General features: G+C 32.9%; 5 protein-coding genes across 5 annotated transcripts, besides 10 other annotated features; all 5 read right to left on the reverse strand.

Annotated features, from left to right (window-relative positions):
• Positions 1-1,169: 1,169 nt before the first annotated feature.
• On the reverse strand, positions 1,170-1,976 carry PVX_002507 (Pv-fam-b protein; the record flags this gene model as incomplete). The annotated part of the gene is made up of 1 exon (XM_001612791.1): positions 1,170-1,976. One exon carries the CDS (start codon positions 1,974-1,976, stop codon positions 1,170-1,172), a length of 807 nt encoding a protein of 268 aa, XP_001612841.1.
• Positions 1,977-6,523: 4,547 nt separating this feature from the next.
• Positions 6,524-6,543: a microsatellite.
• Positions 6,544-6,714: 171 nt separating this feature from the next.
• Positions 6,715-8,492, reverse strand: PVX_002510 (Nucleosomal binding protein 1, putative; the record flags this gene model as incomplete). The annotated part of the gene is made up of 2 exons (XM_001612792.1): positions 6,715-8,148; positions 8,406-8,492. 2 exons carry the CDS (start codon positions 8,490-8,492, stop codon positions 6,715-6,717), a joined length of 1,521 nt encoding a protein of 506 aa, XP_001612842.1.
• Positions 8,154-8,178: a microsatellite.
• Positions 8,315-8,402: a microsatellite.
• A 347-nt stretch (positions 8,493-8,839) lies between the features above and the next one.
• Positions 8,840-8,874: a microsatellite.
• Positions 8,875-10,105: 1,231 nt separating this feature from the next.
• Positions 10,106-10,182: a microsatellite.
• A 2,431-nt stretch (positions 10,183-12,613) lies between these two features.
• Positions 12,614-14,584, reverse strand: PVX_002512 (hypothetical protein; the record flags this gene model as incomplete). Its single annotated transcript, XM_001612793.1, has 2 exons — positions 14,259-14,584; positions 12,614-14,062 (listed from the first exon to the last, which is right to left on the reverse strand). The coding sequence occupies exons 1-2, from the start codon at positions 14,352-14,354 to the stop codon at positions 12,614-12,616; spliced, it is 1,545 nt and encodes a 514-aa protein (XP_001612843.1). The 5' UTR covers positions 14,355-14,584.
• Positions 14,585-15,626: 1,042 nt separating this feature from the next.
• Positions 15,627-15,773: a microsatellite.
• A 2,105-nt stretch (positions 15,774-17,878) lies between these two features.
• Positions 17,879-19,657, reverse strand: PVX_002515 (Pv-fam-b protein; the record flags this gene model as incomplete). The annotated part of the gene is made up of 2 exons (XM_001612794.1): positions 19,091-19,657; positions 17,879-18,937 (listed from the first exon to the last, which is right to left on the reverse strand). The coding sequence occupies exons 1-2, from the start codon at positions 19,193-19,195 to the stop codon at positions 17,879-17,881; spliced, it is 1,164 nt and encodes a 387-aa protein (XP_001612844.1). The 5' UTR covers positions 19,196-19,657.
• Positions 19,240-19,318: a microsatellite.
• Positions 19,658-20,209: 552 nt separating the features above from the next.
• Positions 20,210-20,238: a microsatellite.
• Positions 20,239-21,243: 1,005 nt separating this feature from the next.
• Positions 21,244-21,289: a microsatellite.
• Positions 21,290-22,351: 1,062 nt separating this feature from the next.
• PVX_002520 (Pv-fam-b protein) lies at positions 22,352-23,462 on the reverse strand (the record flags this gene model as incomplete). Its single annotated transcript, XM_001612795.1, has 2 exons — positions 22,352-23,224; positions 23,388-23,462. The coding sequence occupies 2 exons, from the start codon at positions 23,460-23,462 to the stop codon at positions 22,352-22,354; spliced, it is 948 nt and encodes a 315-aa protein (XP_001612845.1).
• Positions 23,463-23,536: 74 nt separating this feature from the next.
• Positions 23,537-23,655: a microsatellite.
• Positions 23,656-24,925: the final 1,270 nt, after the last annotated feature.

Here is a 24,925-nt window from a genome sequence, read left to right on the forward strand (position 1 = left end):
AATACAGACACATATGCCTGTTTACTTTTATTAATTCACATCATTATGCTCAAGCTTAAGCGTATTTTTCTATGGGTATGTAACTGCCTTAAAAGGGAAAAAATGAAAAATGACCCCTAAGAAGCAATAACATATGCCGCATCTCTAACGCAGTAATGCACTCCTTTAAGGAGGATTAAAATAGAAACAGGCATTCTCTCTACCTTCAACTATTTTATCATGTGTGTATTAGGCCCACATGATAAGACAGAGTACCGTCAAAGATGGACTCTGCTGCTGGTTGCTCTCTCGATTGGAATTCTTTACCACAATAAAACGAATTATTACCCTACATAGCTAATCAACCACTGTAACGAATATGGTCAGCGAAATAACTCTATCTAATGCCTGTAAATATTTTTATGTGTGCCTTAGCAGACTGAGAAAAAAAAAAAAAACGAAAGGTCCTTCATAAACCTTTTCCCATCGTTTAGCATTTTTCAAACAGCCGCAAGATACAATTATTTATTAAATTATCCCATTTCGTAAAAAACAAGCAAAGCGTTTTCGTCTTACGAAATGTGAAACAAGTCGTGTTTATAATTAACACAAATATGAGTAACAAATGTGATAAAAAAAGCTTCGAAATAATCGATTAAAATAAAGGAAGGGAAATTACATAAAAGAACAAAAAAATAAGAAAAAAAAAAAAGGTGCACTGTTAAAATATTGAGAATATTTTTACTGACCAAATCAAGCAAATATCAAACGAGCCCCACTTAGCAAATCAATAATGTTACATTTGCCACGGCTGCACGTGTAAAGTGTGCCTACTAATGTGAATGCAACTAGATAGACTCTGCGCAGGGCACCGCTTTAGTTCTTCTAACAAATAAACGAATATGAAAATGAAAATTTTAACAACATAAGGATTGTACCAGCACATATATATACACGTAGTATATAAACATACATGTCATAGGATAAAGTGCGTTCAAATAGCGGAAGGTAATTTAACCCCAAATTGTGAAAAACAAAGACGAATATTCAAATGAGCACTACGCAATATGCGTAATTACTTTTACAAAACAAGGTGTATAATAATGTCTACTTATTTGTATAAATAAGTATTCACACACAGGCGCCTATTTTTTTTGAATAAGATTAAGCTCCCTTGAAACTTTCACAGCTTACTCAAAATAACTTTTAAAAGCGTCCACATAATCCTTGAAGGTAACCTTTCCCTTCTTTCTAAGCAACGCTTTATATTTTAAAACTTTAATTATAATGTATATACATAATATAGCGTTTATGGCAGCAAGAACCATAAAGAAAGAAACTAAGGTTTCCTTATCTATAAGAAACAAAAGTGAAATAACAAACAATGCGATGGGCACTACAAATATTAACCCCTCATTCTTAAATCTTATTTTTAGTAAAGTCTTATCATCAATAGATTTATCATCAATACAATCATCCACGTATTTCAATATACTGAAGAATTTTTTTTCAATATAAATATCTGCCTTTTTGAAAGGATTACGTGTCGAAGTTTCTCTCTCCTGAAATGTGCTCACAAATATTTTATCATTCTCATGTTTGGTACCACTAACTGTTTTATCTGCCATTTTCTGTTTTATCAATTTTTCATTTCCCCGAACGTCTTTATGTGCATTTTTACTTCCATTTAACAAATTTTTCTTGAGTTCTATCGCTTCCTCAATTTCCTTTAATTTTTTTTTATTTTTAGTAAGACTCAATTTATGCTTTTTCTCACGTTCGCTTAATTTCATTCGATCTTTATCACTTCCCATGTTATTTTTTCCTTTAACGGTAACCTTTTCCTTCATATCTTTTAACATAATTTCGTCTTTTAATATTTCTGATTTCAGTTTTTTCTCCTGGTCTTTCAATTTATGTATTTCTTCCATAACATTTTGGGGATTTAAAACATCTCCTTTTTTCTCGCTTGTCACCCGTTCGACTTGTTGCTTCATTCTTTTTTCGACTGCATTTTTTGGGTGCATCCTATCAGAATCTTTTCTCCCCTGAGATTTACCAGCACCCCTTTGTGCCTGTTTCTTAGCGGCGCCCCTTTTTGCTGATACCTTTTTAGAATCATTCTTCATAGCACCCCTTTTTGCCGACGCCTTTTTAGTATCATTCTTCATAGCGCCCCTTTTTGCTGGCGTCTTTTTAGTATCATTTTTCATAGCGCCCCTTTTTGCTGGCGTCTTTTTAGTATCATTCTTCATAGCGCCCCTTTTTGCTGGCGTCTTTTTAGTATCATTCTTCATAGCACCCCTTTTTGCTGGCGTCTTTTTAGTATCATTCTTCATAGCACCCCTTTTTGCTGGCGTCTTTTTAGTATCATTTTTCATAGCGCCCCTTTTTGCTGGCGTCTTTTTAGTATCATTTTTCATAGCGCCCCTTTTTGCTGGCGTCTTTTTAGTATCATTTTTCGTAGCGCCCCTTTTTGCTGGCGTCTTTTTAGTATCATTTTTCATAGCGCCCCTTTTTGCTGGCGTCTTTTTAGTATCATTTTTCGTAGCGCCCCTTTTTGCTGGCGTCTTTTTAGTATCATTTTTCATAGCGCCCCTTTTTGCTGATACCTTTCCAGTATCATTCTTCTTAGCGTCCCTTTTTGCTGGCACCTTTCTAGTATCCTTCTTTGCAGCGCCTTTTTTTTCATTTTTAGAATATTCTTTCGTTTTACTTCTCAATCCATCTCCTTGCTTTTTTTCAAGGGCAGTTTTGGTCAACACTCTACCAGGTCGTAAATGCAGCGCCAAAACATCTACATGAATCGTTTCTTGCAAAGATTTACTTGTAACCGTCTAAGAAAAAAAATATGCATTTTTTTTTTTTTTTTTTCTCCCTGTATATAACTTCATTTTACACCAAATGTTTATCATTTAAAAATGAGAGATGAAGCAGAAAGGGCGACATAAAAACAAGTTTGAAATATCGCTATAAAATAGTACTATAACGCAGTGTTGGCATATCCATATTAGCAAGGCACAAATGAGATTTATTAAAATAGGAAGAACTATTCGCTTTTTTTTATCAGGAATTATCATCCTTAAATATGTTTTTCATATCTTTTGATAATAAAAATATGAACAGAAGGATAGGACCACATTAGTGTCATCAAAAAATGACGTTTTATTCTAATCATATCAATTATTATTCGCTATTTATCCTAGTAAGCATATTCTGCTGTTACATATGTCGTAGTGTTGCATGTAGGAGTTACCGCAAAACTGAGCAAATACAAAGTGCCATTAAGAATACCCTTTTTGAAAAAGTTTCGTTGGAAAAATCTATTGTAACTAAAAAATTTTGTTATAATTATTTTTCTGATATATTAAAGGGTGAAAATACCTACATGTACTGTACGCGTATTATCTGTTAGGCAAACGCGTATAAAGGTAAACCTGCTTCCTTCCTCTTAACGGTTTGTCCAAGGAACGTCATTCGCTGCATAAGTCTCATCAAACCGTTTGACCTTGCAAGAAGTGCCCCATTTTGACAAAATGCTCCTTCCCTAGTTATAGCACTATAACTGTAACAGTAACTAACTGTGATTTGTTTTTTGCCCCGCGCGAACGAGCCCTACATTTGAGATGCAGGCAATATCCTGGCACCGCTAACTGCTATAAGCAGTTAATTATTTATTTTAAGTACCGTTTTTCCAACGTAATGGGCCGCAATTCCGTTTATTTTCCAAACTGTTTCATCTTCGCATGACAAATTATGTACTAACGCATCATGATGCATGCGTGCTTAAAATGTATATTTTAAAAAAAAAAAAGCAAAAATGTAAAAAAAATGTTTGTATTATATGATTGCAAATATGTTAATTCGCCTTTGATTTACTGATACAATTTTTTCCATTTTAAAAATGACCCTCTAAATTTTGGCCATTTTTTTTGAGGGCTATATGCTGTACTTCATTTGAATGCTATAACATCCTACCCCTGCGAAAAATGCAATTTAGCACTTTTGCGGCACATATTTTAAGGCCAAATGTGACACGGTTAACCAGCAGCATAAGCCATTTTCATCAGAGAAAAATGACCAACTGTAGTAAACCCATTTGTACCATAACGTTTGAACGGTTTGTCAATTGCATGCATAATAATCCCTTTATGTAGAGAGAAACACTTCCCCATAATAAATCATCCTTTGATCATCTTATGATCATCTGAATGCACACTGAGAACAGTTCGGTGTTGAAATAATATCACATATGTCATGTTAGTTAGGAGATAATAATAATAATAATAACAGTTACCGTGGAAGGTATCCAACATTTTGCGCTAAATTTGTGCCAACGTCGCGGTAATTAACTTTTGTGGCAGGGAAAAATTGAAACATATTTCTGCCCTTATGACGCCTCTTACCATTTTGACGATTTCGTCTCCGCCTTTTTTTACTGTCCCCCCTCTGATCTCACCATATGAATACGCATACGCAGAATGCTGTACAACCGAATTAATATGCGCTCATAATTTGTAATCATTTATCGATGGATTTAAGGAAGGACACCCATTTGTTGCTTCACAATCATACGTTGAATTATCTGCTAGCAGACTCGATTATTTTGGGGCTAACAGCCTTCCCTGAAGCAACTTTGCAGTTTTTTAATCATACAGTAAAAAAATTACGTTCCGTTTTTTCATTTTTTGATCCTTCCTAGGGGGAAAAAATAGGTGCTTACTCATCTCACAGGTGGGCAAGCGCCAACTCGTTCGTTGACCAATGTCTCATTCACGTCCCGTTAAAAATTATTAAGTTAGTAATTACTCTACTGTACGTGTTTAAGAGTTCCCTATCAAAAATGTAGATTCGCCTGATTATTTCTATTCTACCAATAAAATTCTAAGCGCGAATTCGAAATGATTAACGTTCCTTGGTAGAAGTGCCAAGTTTGGGTTTGCCATCATTAGGAGATAGGCAAATGTGAAAATATGAAATAACTACAAAGACAGTTTCGTACAAATCTTAGTCTAATTAATCGGAACAAAGTATTCCTGTTTGTGTTTTTCTTCCTAATCCATTTTCTTTATCGCTGTTCAGTTGTTATGTAGGCGTCCATTTCGCTAATTCATATTAGCATTAGCATTAGCATTAGCATACATTTATGGTAAAACGAAATGGCAAAAAAAAAAAAAACGAATAGTATATAGTGTTATGGAACACCATTTGAGAATAATATCCTCAAGAAGTATGCAACTAAGCAACACTTATAGTAAGTGCAACTTTATGTGAATGCTTTTACTTTTCATTTTTAAAATGCGAAGGAGTGTATATGTCCATCCCCGTCATTCCCTTGCGGGAAAAACATTTTGTAATGGGCTCCTCAAACCGCTTGTATAGCCAAAGAATAATCATTAAATCGGTTTTGTTTTTTTTTTTCATGAAAAGAAAAAGTTTCGCATATTAGCAAATAAAAATAGCATTTACATAAGCTGATTAAACTAAAAATATAGCGAATATAAAAATCAGTTGAGACAAAAAACTGTTTTTCAGTTTGTTTTTTATGTACATCAATAGACACATAATAAAAACAAAAACAGTTAGTATCCAAATCCAGGTCTATTTTTGAAGGTTGAAAATAAAAAGGGACTAAATTTATGAAAGTGCAACGATTTCATAAATTAATCTTAATTTATGTGCAAAAGTTTCACATACAAACAAACATACATACTCCAGTGAATATAATTATGTTGCTTGTGCGCGTGGCACTTTTTTTTCTTTTGTCAAATATAAGCATACACTGCAAAAGAAAAAAAAAAAAATTAACAAAAAAGTGACACGTACGTGTGAATGCACGTCTGTATGTACATACGTGCGTGAGATAGGCTGCGATATAAAAATATCTTCAAGGCGCAGATTAAAACACAAAAAACTAAATAAATGAAAATTCAAATAAGTATTAAACCGTGCAGGTTTTCCCCGTTTTGTAAAAAAAATTACGCATACGGACAAAATTTCCCTAAATGCAGTACAATTAAAGTGTACTTCGCATCTGCACAGTGTATGCGAAAAGGCTTTTTAAAACATGAATATGTAATCTTTACAGGGGTTCCTTCTTCCTTCTTTTAACTTAACCATTGATACTTTCACATTTTTATTATAGGATACACACATATGCGTTAACACATGTTATGCTGATCACCATCCCCCCCCCCCCCCAAAAAAAAATGCCCCATATATAATTAATCTTTTGAATTTTTTGAATTTAATCCAAAGAGCGACATCAAAAAGGGGGATTCCACTAGCGGCGAACAAAATACTGAGAAATCTCTCTTCTTCTGAAATCTTATTTTTAGAAAAACCCTTTTTTGGTAGCTTTATTTGAACACTTATCTACCCTTAAGGGTTTCCCTTCCGTCATAAAGCATCTACTATTTTTAGCGGATTAAAATTGTAGAAAATTTCATTTTTTAAAGTATTTCTTTTGACGAACGAAATCGAATGGTGGTGTGGTGTCTTATTCTTTAACTAACTACATTATACGTTAAGCCTAATCGAACTTTTTTTTTTTTTTTTTTTTACCCTAAAGCGTTTTTCCTTTTGTATCAACTTAGTTCCCCCGTCCTACATCCCTAACAACAGCCTTTCGGCAAATTTATTTGTTCTACTTTGCTTTGCTTCGCTTCATGTTTTTTTTTCGTATATTAGTTCCTCTTTCAGCTTAGAACAGCTCTCTTACTCACCCGTTTAATTTTATTCCCCTGTACTGGATGATTCATCTTCTTCTTTTTCAGGGAGTCCTCCAATTTGCCTCTTTAATCCAGGCTGATCTACACCCATGTTCATTTGTGTATCCACTACATTCTGGTCCATTTTGCTTTCCTCTTCTTTGCGCTTTTTCTCAGCTTCCTTTTCCTCTTCTTTGCGCTTTTTCTCAGCTGCTTCCTCTTCTTTGCGCTTTTTCTCAGCTTCCTTTTCGTCTTCTTTTCTCTTTTTCTCAGCTGCCTTTTCCTCTTCTTTTCTCTTTTTCTCAGCTGCTTTTTCTTCTTCTTTTCTCTTTTTCTCAGCTGCTTTTTCTTCTTCTTTTCTCTTTTTCTCAGCCGCTTCCTGTTCCTTGCGCCTTTTCTCAGCTGCCTTTTCGTCTTCTTTTTTCTTTTTCTCAGCTGCTTTTTCGTTTTCTTTTCTCTTTTTCTCAGCTGCTTTTTCTTCTTCTTTTCTCTTTTTATCAGCCACTTCCTGTTCCTTGCGCCTTTTCTCAGCTGCCTTTTCGTCTTCTTTTTTCTTTTTCTCAGCTGCCTTTTCGTCTTCTTTTCTTTTTTTCTCAGCCACTTCTTGTTCCTTGCGCATATTCTCAGCTGCTTTTTTTTCCTCCTCCTTTCTTTTTTTTTGTTCTTTTTGCTGCTCCTTCTTCATCTTAGCTTCTTCTTTTTTCTTCTTCTTTAAATTTTTCTCTTCCTTCTTCCTGATTTCATTTTCTTTCGCTTTCTGTTTTTTTGCAGCCTTTTCTAAATTCTTCTTCATCTTTTCAGCCTTTTTCTTTTCCTTTTTAGCTTTTTTTTCTTGTTCTTTCAACTTTTTTTCAGCTTTTGCAGCTTCCTTTTTCAATTTCTTTTCTTGTTTTTTCCTCAATTTTTCAGCTTTGGCTGCTTCCTTTTTCATTCTCTCTTCATTTGCTTTCCTCTTTTTTTCTGCTTTTTCTGCTTCCTTTTTCAATTTCTCTTCATTTGCTTTCCTCTTTTTTTCTGCTTTTTCTGCTTCCTTTTTCAATTTATCCTCTTTTTCTTTCCTCTTTTTTTCTGCTTTTTCTGCTTCCTTTTTCAATTTTTTCTCTTTTTCTTTCTTCTTCTTTTCAGCCTTTGCTTCTTCTTTCCTTAGCTTAACTTCCTGTTCTTTAATCTTTTGGGCAACTTTCAACTCTGCCTCTCTCAGCTCCTTTCCTATTTCCTTCAACTTTTGTACATCCTTTTCGTGTTCCTTCTTTATTTTGTCTACTTGCTCCTTCTTCTTTTTTTCAATTTTCATGAGCGCTTCATTTGCCGCAACTATACTTTGTGTGCTAGCATATTTCCCATTTAATGCCAATAATGGCATTGAAGGGTCGTGCTTTGCTATTATTCGATTGCATCTTGGCTTTAGCGCGTTCTCTAAGAAGGGATTCTTACATAAAGGGCCATTCGTAAAGGTACTCTTAAAAAAGGAAAAAAAAAAAAAAAAACATAGAATGAAACATAGAATGAAACAGAGATTCATGAAGACATACGTTTTTGTTCTAATACGGCATTTCCATGAAAAAGACGTAGAAGAAGCAACGTGATCGAATTAAAATTATTTTGAGCTGATCATTATCACATTATATATACATACATACATACATACATATACATATCTATTTATACATATCTATTTATACATATATAATTATATATATCTATTTATATACTTACATGGTTGTAGGTTTTGCATACGCATATGAATAGGGTAAATACAAAAATGTTTATGGTAGATAGGTAGCCTTTAATTTTTTCTTTCATTGTGAAAGCCCTTCTATGCGACAGGACACTTTTTTTTTTTTTATCTTTGAGAAACGAGAAATGCTAATTTAGTGGCTTTAATATTTTGAAAGACTTTATCTATTCGGCAAGTCTCACAATTGCTAGTTTCATTATTTTTTATTTTATTTTAAAAGTGAATTAAATTGGGGGAAATACGCATGTCAGTATGAAATACAGCTGGGGGGTATATATTCTTTCATACAAAACGGTTTTCTTTTTCCCTCAAAAACAAAAAAAAAGTCCTTTTAAAATACGTCAGCAATAGTAGAACAATATTGGATGACTTTATTATTTTTTTTTTTTTAAACAAATCTTCACTTTTTAAAAATAAAATGATATAAAATAAAATAAAAGTAAAACTTAAACTTGGTTGCAAATATCAAACAAACGAACGTCATCAATTTTTTATAATAATAACCTATTTAGAGTAATTCAAATTTTGTGCTACTATTTCTTCTTTTTATTATTTTTCCAAGAAAAAATATCCCGCAATGAAAAAAATATATAGTCCACAACATCATAATTAGGGATACAATAATTTTGCAGAAAATACGCATTATTTTCCTAAAACGAGTTAGACACCAAAAAGAAAATAATACATCCTAGATTTATTTATGATAATTATTGTGTCCTCATAGACGTAAACCTTTTTTTTTTTTTTTTTTATACGCATCATAGTGCGTTATTTCGTTATCCACATTTTGGCAGTCACTTTATTATGGCTAATATAAAAGAAAAAATTGAAATCTTTTTGGCCTCAAAAAATTATCGCCTAAAGTATCGAACAAATTAAACGATTTTTCCTAAACTAAATGCCTTTTTTTTTTATCAAAATAAATGTAAAAAATATGGACTTAAACTTAACGATGTATAACAAGATTCGAAGCTAAAAATGCTTAAACATACTGTACGCATTTTTTTTTTTTTTTTGTCTCTCTAACAAAACTGAAGCATCATAAGGTATAAAAATATATTTTTTAAAAAAATTCAGTTCTTTTTTGACATTCCCGTCCTAAAACTTGATGTTAAAAAAAATTATCTTATTTTAAAAATTACGACAAAGTGTCAGCCTATTTATTTTGCTACAATCGTTTTGTTATATCCTAATTGCATATTGTGAGGATTTTTGGCTTCTCATTCAGCACGCGATTGCATCCGTTTATGAATTTTTGATGAGTAGGACAAAGAAACAGCAAAAAAAATTGCATAATGGTAATGAAAAAATAAAGCAGTAAATTGCGATGCCATATTGGCACATAGTTTTCCCACAAATTTTATTTAAAAAGCATTTCGAATGGGTATAATTTTATGAGCAGAAATGAGCTGCCCTTATCTATATCGAACCGTGATGGATAAATACCTGAATGAGATAGCGACGTTTTAGGAAAAACGCTTTCATTTTATTGCTTAATTTTGCCAATCGTAAACAATCCTAGCACTAATCGGTTATATATGTTATCTCACCGTTTTATAAATTCGCCGCATTGGGAAGAACAAAATTTATTATCAAATCGAAGGCAACGATCGCATGGACGAAGGTCTCCGCGGAACTGTAAGAAGACCGCGAAGCGGTAATCTGCATTAACGCGAATACATATACGTGTATACTTATATGTGCATACTTATATGTGCATACTTATACGTGTGTACATATACGGGTATATCTATTGATTCGTCTATACATTTGCGTAACGGCCCCCCCTAAAGGCTATTCCGTGAGCTCTCTTTTCTGTCTTTAAAATTTATGGTTCAAAAAAAAAAAGGGAAAAATAAGAAAAACGAAATTGTTCCCCAATTTTTCGATATATACACACTTGCGCTGCTCAAAATGCAGATTCTTTTTCCCGGTGGAATTATTTCCACTCCGTTGCCTCTAACACATTTTTGTTTTCTTGTTTGTTACCTCCCATTTTGACATGGATAGTAAAAGTACCCCCTTAAATCGCTCGAGCAATGCCCTAATTAACCCCTTTTAAAACGCACTAAAGGGGTAAATTTATTATCCGATATGGTGAAGACTGAACTGGAAAAAAGAAAAAAAAAACAATTCGCCTTTTCCTTCACAATGCCCCAATATGTAAAAATTGCCGATTTAAAATAACTAATGACCTTTAACAAATTCGTGTCATTTATTTATTTCATTTCTATAAAGTTGCACATGAGTCAACCGGCTTAAATGCGCACATTAGAACACCTGCGTAGACAATTATCCCCACGTAAATGTCAGATTAGACAAAATTCGCTCACTTTTATTAATAAGATTTCACCCACATTAGTTGCCAATTCAGTTGCTTCATATATATGTGTACTTTTTTTTTGCAAAAATTAATCACAACTTATGATAAATTGAAAGGCGAAAGGGGTGAAAAAAAGTGACAGGAAAAGCCAAAGCGCACAATGAATCGTAGTTAAGTTCTGTCTAAAAGTAATTTGCACCAGTTGGTTTTCGATGCAAGTTTGTTTTTTTTTGAATATATTCACATATGTATGTCCAATATTCACATATGTATGTCCAATATTCACATATATATCTCCAACGCGATCGCTTCACCGCATTGCGGTAGCACATAATAAATAGGGCAGTACCCCTCCCTTATATTACTATAACCCCTAGGACTTTCCACCTAATGATTGCCTACATTTAACTAATTCGAAAAACGAATTACATCTAAGCGTAAATGTGATGCTTATGTTTTTAAAAGATTTAAAAGTTACGAAGATGTGCCAATAACATTTTTCGACGAAAAAATCATTACTAATGCATTTGACATACGTATGGTTAAAAATGTGGCTTATTAATTTCTTTTTATATAAGAATGAACCACATGGGTATATGCATGTGTACCCGCATTTGTAGCCACATGTGTATTCATATAAACAAATAAAAAAGAAATGCATTTTGCCACATTTTTCGAATTAAAAATAACACATTTATTATCTAATTTGAAACAAAAAAAAAATATTAAAAATTAAAAATGACATGGAATAAAATCCTTTGAGGTTGCACGCAAAAAAAATCGGGAAAAGGAAAACCAAAAAAGGGAAAGATAAAAAAATAAGGAAAGCGGAAAAACGGTGGAAGGAAACAATGAAAAAACAAATAAAGAAAAACAGAAACTTCAATCTTTGGAAGGCTAACCACTTATGTAATTAATTCATTCAAATTATAAGTATTGTAGCTTCATAAATTGAGAGTAATTCATAAAAACATATAACAAATGAAAAAGTGCATAAAATTCCTCTCCCCGCAAGTGATCCGCTTACTTTCCTTGTTCCAATTGTACACATTGTGTAATTAAGCATTTCTATAAACAACAAATGAGTGCCCAAATAATACACTTTGAAAATGAAATTCCTCCAAAAAAGAGTATTTATTATAAAGTATTGATAAAAAATTTCAAATTAGAAACATCAAAAAGGATGTTAAAAGAAATGTGTGCACAAATAGATACACATGAATGTACATATGTCTTAAATGTGCTTCGCCAAATATGGTTAATGTAATATGCCTACGTGCATCTGCACACAAATTTGCGTTAACAAAAAAAGATTTCCTGAGGACGTAAGGTCACTGCATATGCAAATGTAGATCTTCACAATTTGAGACAAAAAAAAACGTGTTGCGAGATATATTATATATAATCTTCAAAATACAACTAGCCGCTCATTCCAATGCCTTCATATTTAACCGCTTTTTTTTTGATAATTATATGCATGCAGTAAAAGGGTTAAAAGACAGCCAATTCTGAAACGGCAAAGAATACGTTGCGATATTTAAAAAAGCAAACAATAAGCTTATTAACTTTACTGTAGACATAGAACGCATTAACTCTTCATACTTTAGTATTTTTTTTTTATGAAAATTCTCAATCAGTATTTTTATTTTCCCTACTTTCTTCAGTACAATTACAAATTTGGACAAATTTTTTGTCTTATTTTATTTACTATAAAGATATATTATCTTTGCAAAGGATTAATTATAAAGTATTTGTAATCTTTTAATTCACTAATTCTGCTTTGCTTTTTCCTCAATTTGTTTTTTTTTCTTCAACCCAGTTTAGACTTTTTTTTCCCCTTTTTTGTATTGTCTTCTTTTCCTTCTATTTTTTCCCTTTGGGTACACTTTTCGGCGCAGCAGCTTTGGCCGCTCCTTTGCCAGCTCCCCCTTTTGCGGCTCCTCCTTTTGCAGCTCCTCCTTTTGCATTTCCCCCTTTTTCCGCTCCCCCCTTTGCCGCTGCCCCATTTGCCGCTCCTCCTTTTGCATTTCCCCCTTTTTCCGCTCCCCCCTTTGCCGCTGCCCCATTTGCCGCTCCCCCCTTTGCCGCTCCCCCCTTTGCCGCTGCCCCATTTGCCGCTCCCCCCTTTGCCGCTGCCCCATTTGCCGCTCCCCCCTTTGCCGCTGCCCCATTTGCCGCTCCCCCCTTTGCCGCTGCCCCATTTGTCACTGCCCCACTTGCCACTGCCTCTTTTAACGTTCCCCCCTTTGCCGCTGCCCCATTTGCCGCTCCCCCCTTTGCCGCTGCCCCATTTGCCGCTCCCCCCTTTGCCGCTGCCCCATTTGTCACTGCCCCACTTGCCACTGCCTCTTTTAACGTTCCCCCCTTTGCCGCTGCCCCATTTGCCGCTGCCCCATTTGCCGCTCCCCCCTTTGCCGCTCCCCCCTTTGCCGCTGCCCCATTTGTCACTGCCCCACTTGCCACTGCCTCTTTTAACGTTCCCCATTTTGATTTATTATTTGGGTCTAATTTCCCCGGTTTACCGCCTTTCCCCGTTAAATTATCCTTTTTTGCCTTTCCCTTTGATTTACCCTTTTTACTTGCCTTATCATCATCTATCTCTTCGTTTTCAAGTGGCACTTCACCTACCGGAGGCAAACTTCCATTTTGGATTAACCGCTCTACTTGTTCATCCAGCTTTTGTATCTCCAATTCGATTAAATCCTCTTTCGTTAGGCTACCAAAAATTTCCCCTTGGGGCGGTTTGTTTTTAATTTTACTCATGGTACGATATTTTAATAATTTCTTTTTTAGTTTAATTTTTTTTTGAATTCCTTTTAACTTAATTTTATATTTTCTATAATTTATCATAAATTGTTCTTCAACTTGGTATAATTTATCATGATCTTTCTCAGTATTGAGTTTAATTCTCTCCTTTACCGTAACTCTTTCCACCATGTCATTCAATTTAATTTCCTCCCCCACTAATTTTAATTTTAGCTTTTGTTCTTCTAACTTTAATGTCATTATTTCGTTTAATAAATCCTTTATTTCTTTTTTTCCTGTTGTAGGGCGTGGTGCATTATTAACTGCAATCGGCATTGTTTTATCTGTTTCTCCTTCTTCCTTCTTCGGCGTCTTATTCACTTCTTTCGCCTTTCCTGGCGGGTTCTTTTTCACACTCGTACTTTCCTTCGTAGACACAGCTGTTTTAGCTTTCGCAGGTTTTGCGCCTTTATTCCCTTTACCTTCTGCGAGCCATCTGCCGCACTGGAAATATGGACTTAGGTCATTCTGAATCGGCTTCTCCCCCAACGATTCGGTAACGGTGCCCTGTAAAGCGAATGAACAAATGGGTTATTTTCTTTAAAGCATCATCAATGCAGAGGGATTGATACATCATTTCAATCTTTCTCGTAAAACCGCCAATCGGGAATACACATATAAATTGAGCACACATCATGATTATCCATGCGTATGCATGTGCGTATTCCAGCTTGCCAATTTTGTCATCACTCTTAAGACGTACATTATAGGTGCGATGATTATGATGATGATATATCCATATCAGGAGTGGAACCGTGAGGATGTTTACAAAAAACGGGCACTTCATTTTTCCCCTCATTATGTAACTTGGGGGTGAAGTGACATAGCGTCCGAAAAAAAACTCTTAAACGATACGTTTAGCACTGTCAAATGGTGTTTACTTGTTTAGTTCTAACACTGGATATGAAATCTCTTTTTGAATTTCTCGTAAGAGTCAACTAAAAATGGGCGTACAAAAATAACTATAAAAAAAAAAGTGTACGGGCTTGCTATACACAGGAAGAGGTTCTTTTACGCCTGTGCTTCTATAATATTTCGTGCGAAGCGTCATTTAAAAAAAAAATAAACACTCATCCTTATAGCACATGTAAATGCAACAAATGGGTAAATAGAAAAAACGTATATAAAAAAGAAAAGTATATATGTTAGCATATGTACATGTATACTGCTCAGCGAAACCTACGCGAGCAATTTCCCTCAAAAGAAACAACCCCTTTGCAAGGGCAAACATTAATTTACATAAAACATAAAATAAAAAAAAAAATCACACTGGTTCGAGATTCTTAAAAAAATTCTCAAAATGAATATTTTCCTTGATAATGAGAAATTGCGAATTTTGTTAAAACGTGCATAACGGCATTTACATCACATTTAAGCTGCCATGTTCGCATAAATGGCCAGTTGTTTTGACTTATTTATTACATTGCATTGCATAGATAGCATATTACATTACAGTATAGTGAATTGCCTCATATTGTGGATAAAATAAATACAATGTTGTGCTAGGAAAATAGAAAGGGTTAAGAAAATTCCACAATTATTTTATCCTTATTAAGAAAATTGCAAACCAAACTGTTTTTTACGGGTAAATAAATCATGCAGAGAAATATATTTTTTTTTGTCGTAAAAATAAACCTGTTATACGTATGATTGGGAATGCCAAAACTGTTAATTTACGGCATAATTTATTGAAAAACTCAACATTTTACAAATCGGAAATGCATTATAAATTTTATTCCCTAATTATTGAGGGATGGATAACCCCATTTAAAAATCCTATATACATAACTTCTACCTTTTTAGGATCATAATTAAGCACTACATTTACATTTACTTATTTTTCCTTCATCGCGGGATGTGTATAGAAAAATATGAAGCGAATTAAGAGAGGGAAAAAAAAAAAATAGGGAATAAAAAAATATATTTTTTTTAACAAATTCAGTTAAAAAGAATAGTTTAATTAACCCATTTGTAATAATGCTAAAATCTTTTTTCATTCTCGTGGATCTACGAATAGAGCCCGCATCGTAGGAAATTTGTAAATTATGAAAATAATATGATCAAGGGGAATTTACATATATTTGCATATATTTTCCATATATTTTCATATATTTGCATATATTTTTATATGTTTTCATATATTTGCATATATTTTTATATGTTTTCATTTATTCTCATTTATTTTTATTTGTTCTTATTTATTTTTATTTATTTATATTTACCCCGCGTTTTGCGTGGGCTTTTTTTTTTTTACTACCATTTTGCTCCTCTTAGCAACACATTTGATTTCCCTATGTTGAGCAGCTAAACATTCCATACCTGTAAGGCCCGATATGTCACAAAAAATATCCCCCAAAAGGGAACTAATTTTACATCACACCATTTAATTTTTTTCACAAATGGCTAACATAAAAAATCGTGCAATTCAGCAATGTGACGCGTATACCAATTTGCTTTTATGGTCATCTGATTGCGCGATTCCAATTATCCGTTGCAGAGAAAACATCCATTTTTTGTCGTTGGGGAAGATAATTTTTAACGTGAAAAATGCCTAGTGTACTCCACCCCAAATGGCGTTAAAATTAGGCCATAAACGCTATGAGTGAACCTCCTTTCGGCTTATAAAGCTTTGCAGATATTTTCCCTTTCAGAATAACACTTCCTGTACCCTGAACTGTGGATTTGTGCCATTTAATCCTACGATAACGCATGAAACGCTTGTGCGCCTGGTGAGTCTTATCCACTCCTGGTATCCTCTACTAATCGGTAATAATAATCTCATAGTGTACTATAAAAAATGTTCTCCCTTTTTCTAATCCGCACGAATATGTTCTATTTCTGCTATGGGCTAAGATGCTCTTTCTAGTAGCAATTATCTTGTAAAAAAAAAGGTTTTCCAATTGGGAGAGATTATTTGGTGTAAAATTATCCTCCCTTTTACGCATCCTAGCCATACCGCAAACAATTCAGTGGCTTATAGACCATTCGTATTTCGCTTCGAAGTGTTAACTTATTTCTCTCTATGCGTGTTCACATCGTGAATGAGTCATCATATTTTAGGGGAGCATATTCATGTTGCCCAATTTTATGCGTCCACCTAACCTATGTGTTTACCCCTCCTCTTGAGAGATATATCATAATTTCTCTCACATAACAGAGAAACAAAAAAAAAATAGTTCATGCATGCCCATTTTTGAAGTCGTCCGATTTGGGCATCTTCTCCCATTACGCTTCTGACAGCTCTTGAAGGCAATTTTGTAATGATAAAAAAAATAAACGATTTTTGTGCTACTCACTCGGCGTCTCAGAAATAAAAAAAAGCGGATTATACATTTGCTCTCTGTCTAAGTTGTTTCAGTCGCTATATTTCCTTTATGAATCGCTAAAATGAGGAAAGCTGGGCAAAACTGCCACGCCCCCAATTTTTACGATGGACCTTATTCTTAGCCTCTTCCATGCCTTCAAATAACTTATTTTTCCATCTCTATTTAAGAGAAAGAAAACAAAAGGAACAGTGCCAGCGAAAAGGCACAAACTAGTGAGTAGCGACGAGTGAAATAGTCGATTCTTCATAAGGTGAGGAGTAGCAAACGGGCTGCAAAAAATGATATTTACCTGGGAACATAGATGCGGAAAGGGAAACTAAAATTTGTCTAATTAAACAACACCGTACGTGAGCTGTATTAAGAAAAAAAAAATGGAAAAGAAGTGAAAGCACAGAATAATTTCATTCGTAATATCCATCTCATGCTCACCGTTACTGAATTATTATAATCCCGCTTTTTAAAAAGCCAAAATGTCATTTTTTAAAAATTAAAAAATGCAACAAGTTAGTTTCCTTTAAGTAAAAACAAAACATATTCTTAATTAATTTTAAAAGAGTTAAAAAAGGAAAAATCAAATGAATACGGTTGGTGGAGACAAACACGGATTACCCAAACGATTCAACGCCGTTGTAGCAACTTCCATTCCGCAAAAAAGTATAATGCGCATGCGCCCATATGGGTTTAAACCCACATATGCCTGCAAAATTATGCATTGGGCGAGGGCTTAAGAAAACACTGAAGGTGCCACAAATGTAAGCTCATCAAATCGATATTGGGATCAAACAAAATAAAAAGGATCATACGTAAAAAGATATCTTTTTACGGTATCCAATGAAACGAAAATATCATTTAATTGCAATTATGAAAAAAAAAAAAAAAATTAAGCATTCAAAATTAAAACAAATTAAAACAAGGAAAAATTTCCAAAAATTTCCGAAATAGCTAGCTGCCACCGGTAAATACGAGGGGCTAAAAATTAATTACAGACGTGACAAAATCAAGGAGCAACTCCTTTTATACATCTTTTAAAGCTTTCCACGTAATCCTTGAAACGAGGCTTTTTTACACCGTTGGATTTCAGGTCATACTTCAATATCTTTACAAGGATGTAAAAAGATATTAAAAAACTCACGGCGGCGAATATAAAGATCACAAACTGCAAATTTTCATCATGGAAAAAACCGAATGCGGGTAATATTACTACAAATGGTAAGGCCATTATGGCACCATATTTCTTAATTTTCAGAATCTTAAATTGTTTTTTGCTAACATTTGGATCGTGTTCACGTTCATCCATGTAACTGTACGTTTTAAACATTTTTTCTTCTATTTTAGAATCCAACATTCCAACAGGGTTAGGTATTTTTACTTTCGTTTCCCTAATGCGTTTCATGCTGTCTAAGGCGGAAGGCACAACAACGTCATACTTTGTTTTGATAAAATCTTTAACTTCTTTTAAGGCCTTTTGATGATCCAACATTTTAAGTAATTCTGCGTTCATAATATTCTGCTTCTTCAATTTTTCTTTCATCACATTAATTTTTTCAAGTGCCTCATCTAACCTCTTTTGATATTCCACCACTTTGGTCATTCCCTCACTCAATACTTTGTCTTTCATTGATTTAATCTTTTCGACAGTTTCTCCAATCTTCTTTGTATGATCTGCTATATTAATCATTTTGCTGCTCATTACTTTTTGCTTCATAACATTAAGCTGCTCTTCAAGTTCTTTCATTTTTTTTTTATAATCTTGATATTTTGATAATGCTATTTTTTCAATTTCTTCTAATTTTTTCTTGTTTTCAGAGAAGCTTAAATTGGATCCGCCTTTTGATGGAGTCTTTTTCTTCACATCACTTGACAGGGACTCACTGTACACAGTTTCAACATCACTTTGATCTTCCGAATTTCCCTTTGTATTTTTCGTGAGGATAGATGCTGCGTCACTTACTGATTCAAGTTCCGTGTCGATTTCAGCTAATAATAGTCGACTAGTTCTCAGTTGGGACATTGCAGAAACGCGGTTCACCCCTTTTAAATGTGTGCTCCATGAGCTCTAAAAAAAAAATTATAAAGAATGCATGAGTGTTAACGAAAGTGTCCTAATGTTGCATCGCTATCAAGAATTGTATGTTCTTTTCAGAAAAAATGACAACTTATGAACAAAAAAATGGAAAATTAAAATGTTGTCATGTATATATATATGTACCGATCCGCTGTCGCAGTTGGAAGCTAATGGAAAAAAGACCAGCAAGAAAACTTTCGGCAAAATGGCGAGCATCATTTTTTTGTTTTGCAAAAAATTTGTTTTCATTAATGCTATTTGTCATATGTAACTCTGATGGAAGATACTCCCATATATAAGTATCTGTATACATATATACAAACCTATATATTCATGTGCATATATAGACATATATATAGTTATATAGATAAATGACTGAGATTTTTTTTTTCTGTGGTTTATTAAAATTGCTAGAATATGTCAACAGATAAGTTTTTTTTTTTTATATTTTTTTCATCATATATATATTAAAAAGACCCTTGAATTAGGGTTTCCTCAAATACGTATATAATCCAAACAGTAACATATATATAATTATGGATTCCCAAAAAAAAAAGTTATTTTTAAAATTTTATTTTTCACACTTTTCAAATTAGTGATTATTTATATAGAAACCATTTTCAATAACTAGAACAATATAATTTTACGTAATTGAAATTGATAGAACTAGTTAAAAAAAAGGTAAATTAATCAATCGTTTAATTTTACAACAGGGCAACGTTTTGATATATTTTTTTTTTTTTTTTTTTAAAAAACATAGTATTCCATGGGCACCATTTAAAACAGAGAACAAACTAAAAAAATTGAATATGGGAATACCAAAAACAAATAAAAATATAAAATATCATGGTGCCGTACAATAAGGGGAATATTTTAAAGAGGGGAAATGTTTATCCGCAATTATACGTCTTGCTACAAATTCTTAATAAATTTGAAAGGCGTACAATTTTAAGCGCGCATGTATGAAAAAACAGATTTAGAGAAAAAAATATTTCACAATACTTCTGAATCGGTAATTTTTGTACTAATAATATAAGTGAAAAAATATATTTATTTTAAAAACATACATCAATATGTAGCATTATATATACATATATTATTTTAAATCCATAGTTCGAGCATACTACGTAAATTTATGTTATTATATATTTTTACGAAAAAAGGGGGAATTTTTTCTTAAAAAGGCATATGAAAATGTGGATGCTAAAGCTAACTGTCTTATTGAATTTTTTTATTTCAAAAGCTTTACTGTAAAATGGCTTTCCTTTTTTTTTTTTTTTTTTTTTTTTCCTTAAAAGGATCAATTTATTCTTAAATGTGCAAGTATAATCGAAGCATTGAGGATGTTTCATCATTTAACTTCACTAAAAAAGAAATGTTCCTACTCCTATCTCAAATAATTTCAAAAAATCTTTTTTTTTTCTTGCAAAGAGAATAATTTTTAAGCGCAGAAAAAAAAGTGAAATAGAAATACTAGAAAAAGAACATTTCTAAGAATTGCAAAAAGTCGCTGCAAAGTTGCTACAATGTCGCTGCATATAATTTGTCATCTTTTCCATTAGTTAACATTAATGCGTTAATTTAGCATTTTTTTAATTTTGATCGGCAAATATTTAGAAATAATTCATATTTTGTGCATTATCATCTTTCATAAAAGCGTATTCATCTTCCGAGTCACTTTATTAAATTAAAGGTAAATCATTAAAAGCTTTCCATTTTGGTCATATACTTATGAGGGAAAGCTCCTTTAACAGGAAATGAAACTTGGCCCCTCTAACATTTCGTTCTTGCCAGACTGTTGATAATGACCCATGACAGTTATATATAACTTTAAATATACCACCCGAACAAACTGTAATTCAGGCGACATGGCGAAAACGCCACCCACATCTATGTCATATCTGTCATTATTTCTTTTACTTCCAAATTGCACAAAGTATAAGAGGAACAACAAAATTCTTAACCCAGTATAACATAAAATTGCGGTACTGTAAGCATCAGAACGAATTAGTCCTCCCCCTCGCCTTTTTTTTTTTTCTTTTCATATTTAAAATGAGCCTAATGCTTATTCATACAATTCTTTTCTTCTTCCCAACACTAGTTTGATTATGCATAAAAACATACGTGGTAAAAATAAGGCACAAATTTTGTTTTATATTAAAAATATTTATAGAGGGACAGTTAGTATACACCTCTCTTGCTTAGTTTTTTTCCAAGGGACTTTCATTTTGGTGGTTCCCAACGAAGCCATTTCTAATTTATATGCACCAATCAAACTGCATTCCATCTATCTGTACATATGCATATGTATATACATATATATATATTTACATATATGTAGCCCTTCCAATGCACCATTCGCAATTCCACTGTGGTTGTTCACCCTCTCTATAAGCATGCGCTCTCTCCTGTATGACTGATCGCTCCTTTGTCCAACTCGGACAGACTTTCGTAGATGGCACCATAATAAACGTGGGTATACGTAACGGCATATATGCACCACCGCTTTATAGATGCATCATTTGTGCTGTTCTTTGTAAATATGTCCTGGTGCCATCGCCCTGGCTCATCAAGTAGACGCATCTGAAAAATCCATTTCATGGCAACATTCTTGCGACGCGAAAAATATGTGGAGATTAAAGAATCAATTCTAAAAAAAGAAAAAAAAAAAAATATATAATAATATTACCTGTTCCTACTTTTGCGCTTAATATATTCAAAAGGAGAGTAAAAAAATAGGACAATTGAACCCAGGAGAGGGGTCCACTTATCGTAATTTTCAAGGCACTTCTCCTTACAAGAGGGGCTGCTCACTAATTTGCCTATATCATTATACATACCTGCATGAATATCTCATCCTATGAGAAGTGCCTTTTTTTTTTTAAATCAAAGTAAGACATACACAGACAAATATAAAACAAATGGATAAATTTTTTTGAATAAATCCTAAAATGGTAAATCATTTAGGAATAGAAAAAAGCACAAAAAACAAATGAACACATTTGGTGGCAACAAAACATAGATTACCCAAACGATTCAACGCCGTTGTAGCTACCTCCATTTCGCAAAAAAGTATAATCCGCAGGCGCCCATATGTGTATATGCTTGCAAATTATGCAAATTGGGGGGAAGCTTAAAAAAACACTGGAGATGCCACAAATGTAATCTCATCAAATCGATATTGGGGTCAAACAAAACAAAAAGGATCATACGTAAAATATTATCATTTCACGGTATCCAATGAAACGAAAATATCATTTAAATGCAATTATGAAAAAAAAAAAACTAAGCATTCAAATTTGAAACAAATTAAAGCAAGGAAAATTTTCCAAAATTATCAGAAATAGATAGCTGCTGCCACCGATAAACACTAGGAGCTAAAAATTAAGTACAGACGCGACAAAATCAAGGAGCAATTCCTTTTATACATCTTTTAAAGCTTTCCACGTAATCCTTGAAACGAGGCTTTTTTACACCGTTGGATTTCAGGTCATACTTCAATACCTTTACAAGCAAGTAAAAAGATATTAAAAAACTCACGGCGGCGAATAAAAAGATAAAATAATGGCAAAACTCATCACCCCCGTATAAACCCAGGGCGGGTAATATTACTACAAAGGGTAAGGCCATTATGGCACCATATTTCTTAATTTTCAGAATCTTAAATTGTTTTTTGCTAACATTTGGATCGTGTTCACGTTCATCCATGTAACTGTACGTATCAAATAATTTTTTTTCTATTTTAGAATCCAACATTCCGACAGGGTTAGGTATGTTTGCATTCGTTTCCCTCATGCGCTTCATGCCTTCTAAGACGGTGGGCACAACAACATCGTTGTACTTTGTTTTGATAGAATCTCTAACTTCTTTTAAGGCCTTTTGATGCTCTGCTATGTTAATCATTTTGTAGTTCATTACTTTTTGCTTCAAATTATTAATCTGATCCTCAAGTTCTTTTGTTCTTTTTCTTTGTGCCAGATATTTTAATATTGCTTTGTTCGCAATTTCTTCTAATATTTTCTTGTCTTCCACGTAGCTTAAATCTGGTCTACCTTGTAACAAAATTTCTATCTTCATATCACTTGAAAGGGACTCATTATACACAGTTTCAACATCACTTTGATTTTCTGGACTTCCCTTTTTATTTTTCGTGAGGCTCGATTTTGAGTCACTTACTGATTTAAGTTTTTCGTCGATTTCTGCTACTAATAGTCGACTAGTTCTCTGTTGGGATGTTTTAGCAACGCTGTTCTTCCTTAATTCCTCACTGCATGAGCTCTAAAAAAAAAATTATAAAAAATGCGTGATTGTTAGTGAAAGGAAGAGTCCTAATGTCACATCGTTATCAAGAAATGTATGCTTTTTTAGAAAAAATGACAATTTTACAAAAAAATAAAATAAAATAAGCATGTTGAAATGTTATTATACATATAATACATACCAAGCCGTTATCGTACTGACATGCTAATGACAAAAAGACTAGCAAGGAAATTTTCGGCAAAATGGCGAACATCATTTTGAGGAAAGCTTAAAATTTGTTCTCTTCAATGTTATTTGTCATATGTAACTCTGATGGAGGGCACTCCCATATATATATATATATATATATATATATATATATACATATAAGTACCTGTGTACATATATACAATCCTATATATTCATATGCATATATAGGTAGATACAGATATTTAGTTATATAGATAGAAGATAGAGATTTTTTTTTTTCTGTGATTTATTAAAACTGCTGTTTATGTCAACAGATATGTTTTTTTCTTTTTTTTTATTTCGATTTTTTTCATCATATAAAGTAAAAAGAGCCTTCGATTGGGGTTTCCTCATGAAGGTATATAATCCAAACAGTAACATATATATAATTATGGATTCCCAAAAAAAAAAGTCATTTTTAAAATTTTATTTTTTCATACTTTTCAAATTAGCGATTATTTATATAGAAACCATTTTCAATAACTAGAACAATATAATTTTTCGTAATTGAAATTGATAGAACTTGTTAAAAAAAAAGGTAAATTAATCAATCGTTTAATTTTAGAACAGGGCAACGTTTTGATATATTTTTTTTTTTTTTTTCAAAAATATAGTATTCCATGGGCACCATTTAAAACCGAGAACAAACTAAAAAAATTGAATATTGGAATTCCGAAAACATATAAATATATAAAATCACATGGTACCGTGCGATGAGGGGAATATTTAAAAGAGGAAAAAGGTTTAAACGTATACGTCTTACTACAATTTCTTAATAATTTGAAACGCGTACAATTTTAAGTGCGCATGTATGAAAAAACAGTTTTAGAGAAAAAAATATTTCACAATACTTCTGAATCGGTTATTTTTGTTGTACTAAAAATATAAGTGAAAAAAATATTTTTTTTAAAAACTTAGGTCATTATGTAGCACTATATATACATATATTGTTCTAAATCCACAGTTAGACTATACTACTTCATAAACCCATGTTATCATATGCTTTTATAAAAAAACGGTAAAAAAAATTCTTAAAAAGGCATATGAAAATGCGGATGCTAAAGTTACATGTCTTATTGAATTTTTTTATTTTAAAAGTTTTAGTGCAAAATGGCTTTCCTTTTTTTTTTTTTTTTTTAAACTCAAAGTGAGGCATATTTGCGTCAAATTTAAAACAAATGGATAAGTTTTTGAATAATTCGTAAAATGGTAAACCATTTAAAATTAGAAGAAAACACAAAAAGCAAATGAATAAGGTTGGTGGGAACAAACGTAGATTACCAAAACGGTACAACGCCATTGTAGCAACTTCCATTCCGCAAAAAAGTATAAAACCCAAGTGACCATATGTTTTTATGCCCACATATGCCTTCAAATTATGAAAATTATTCAAATTATGCATTGGGGGAAGGCTAAAGTAATCACTGGAGATGCCACAAGTATAAGCTCATCAAATCGATATTAGGATAAAACAAAACAAAAAGGATCATA

Source organism: Plasmodium vivax, chromosome 4 (assembly GCF_000002415.2).
Source record: "Plasmodium vivax chromosome 4, whole genome shotgun sequence".
Lineage (NCBI taxonomy): Eukaryota > Apicomplexa > Aconoidasida > Haemosporida > Plasmodiidae > Plasmodium > Plasmodium vivax.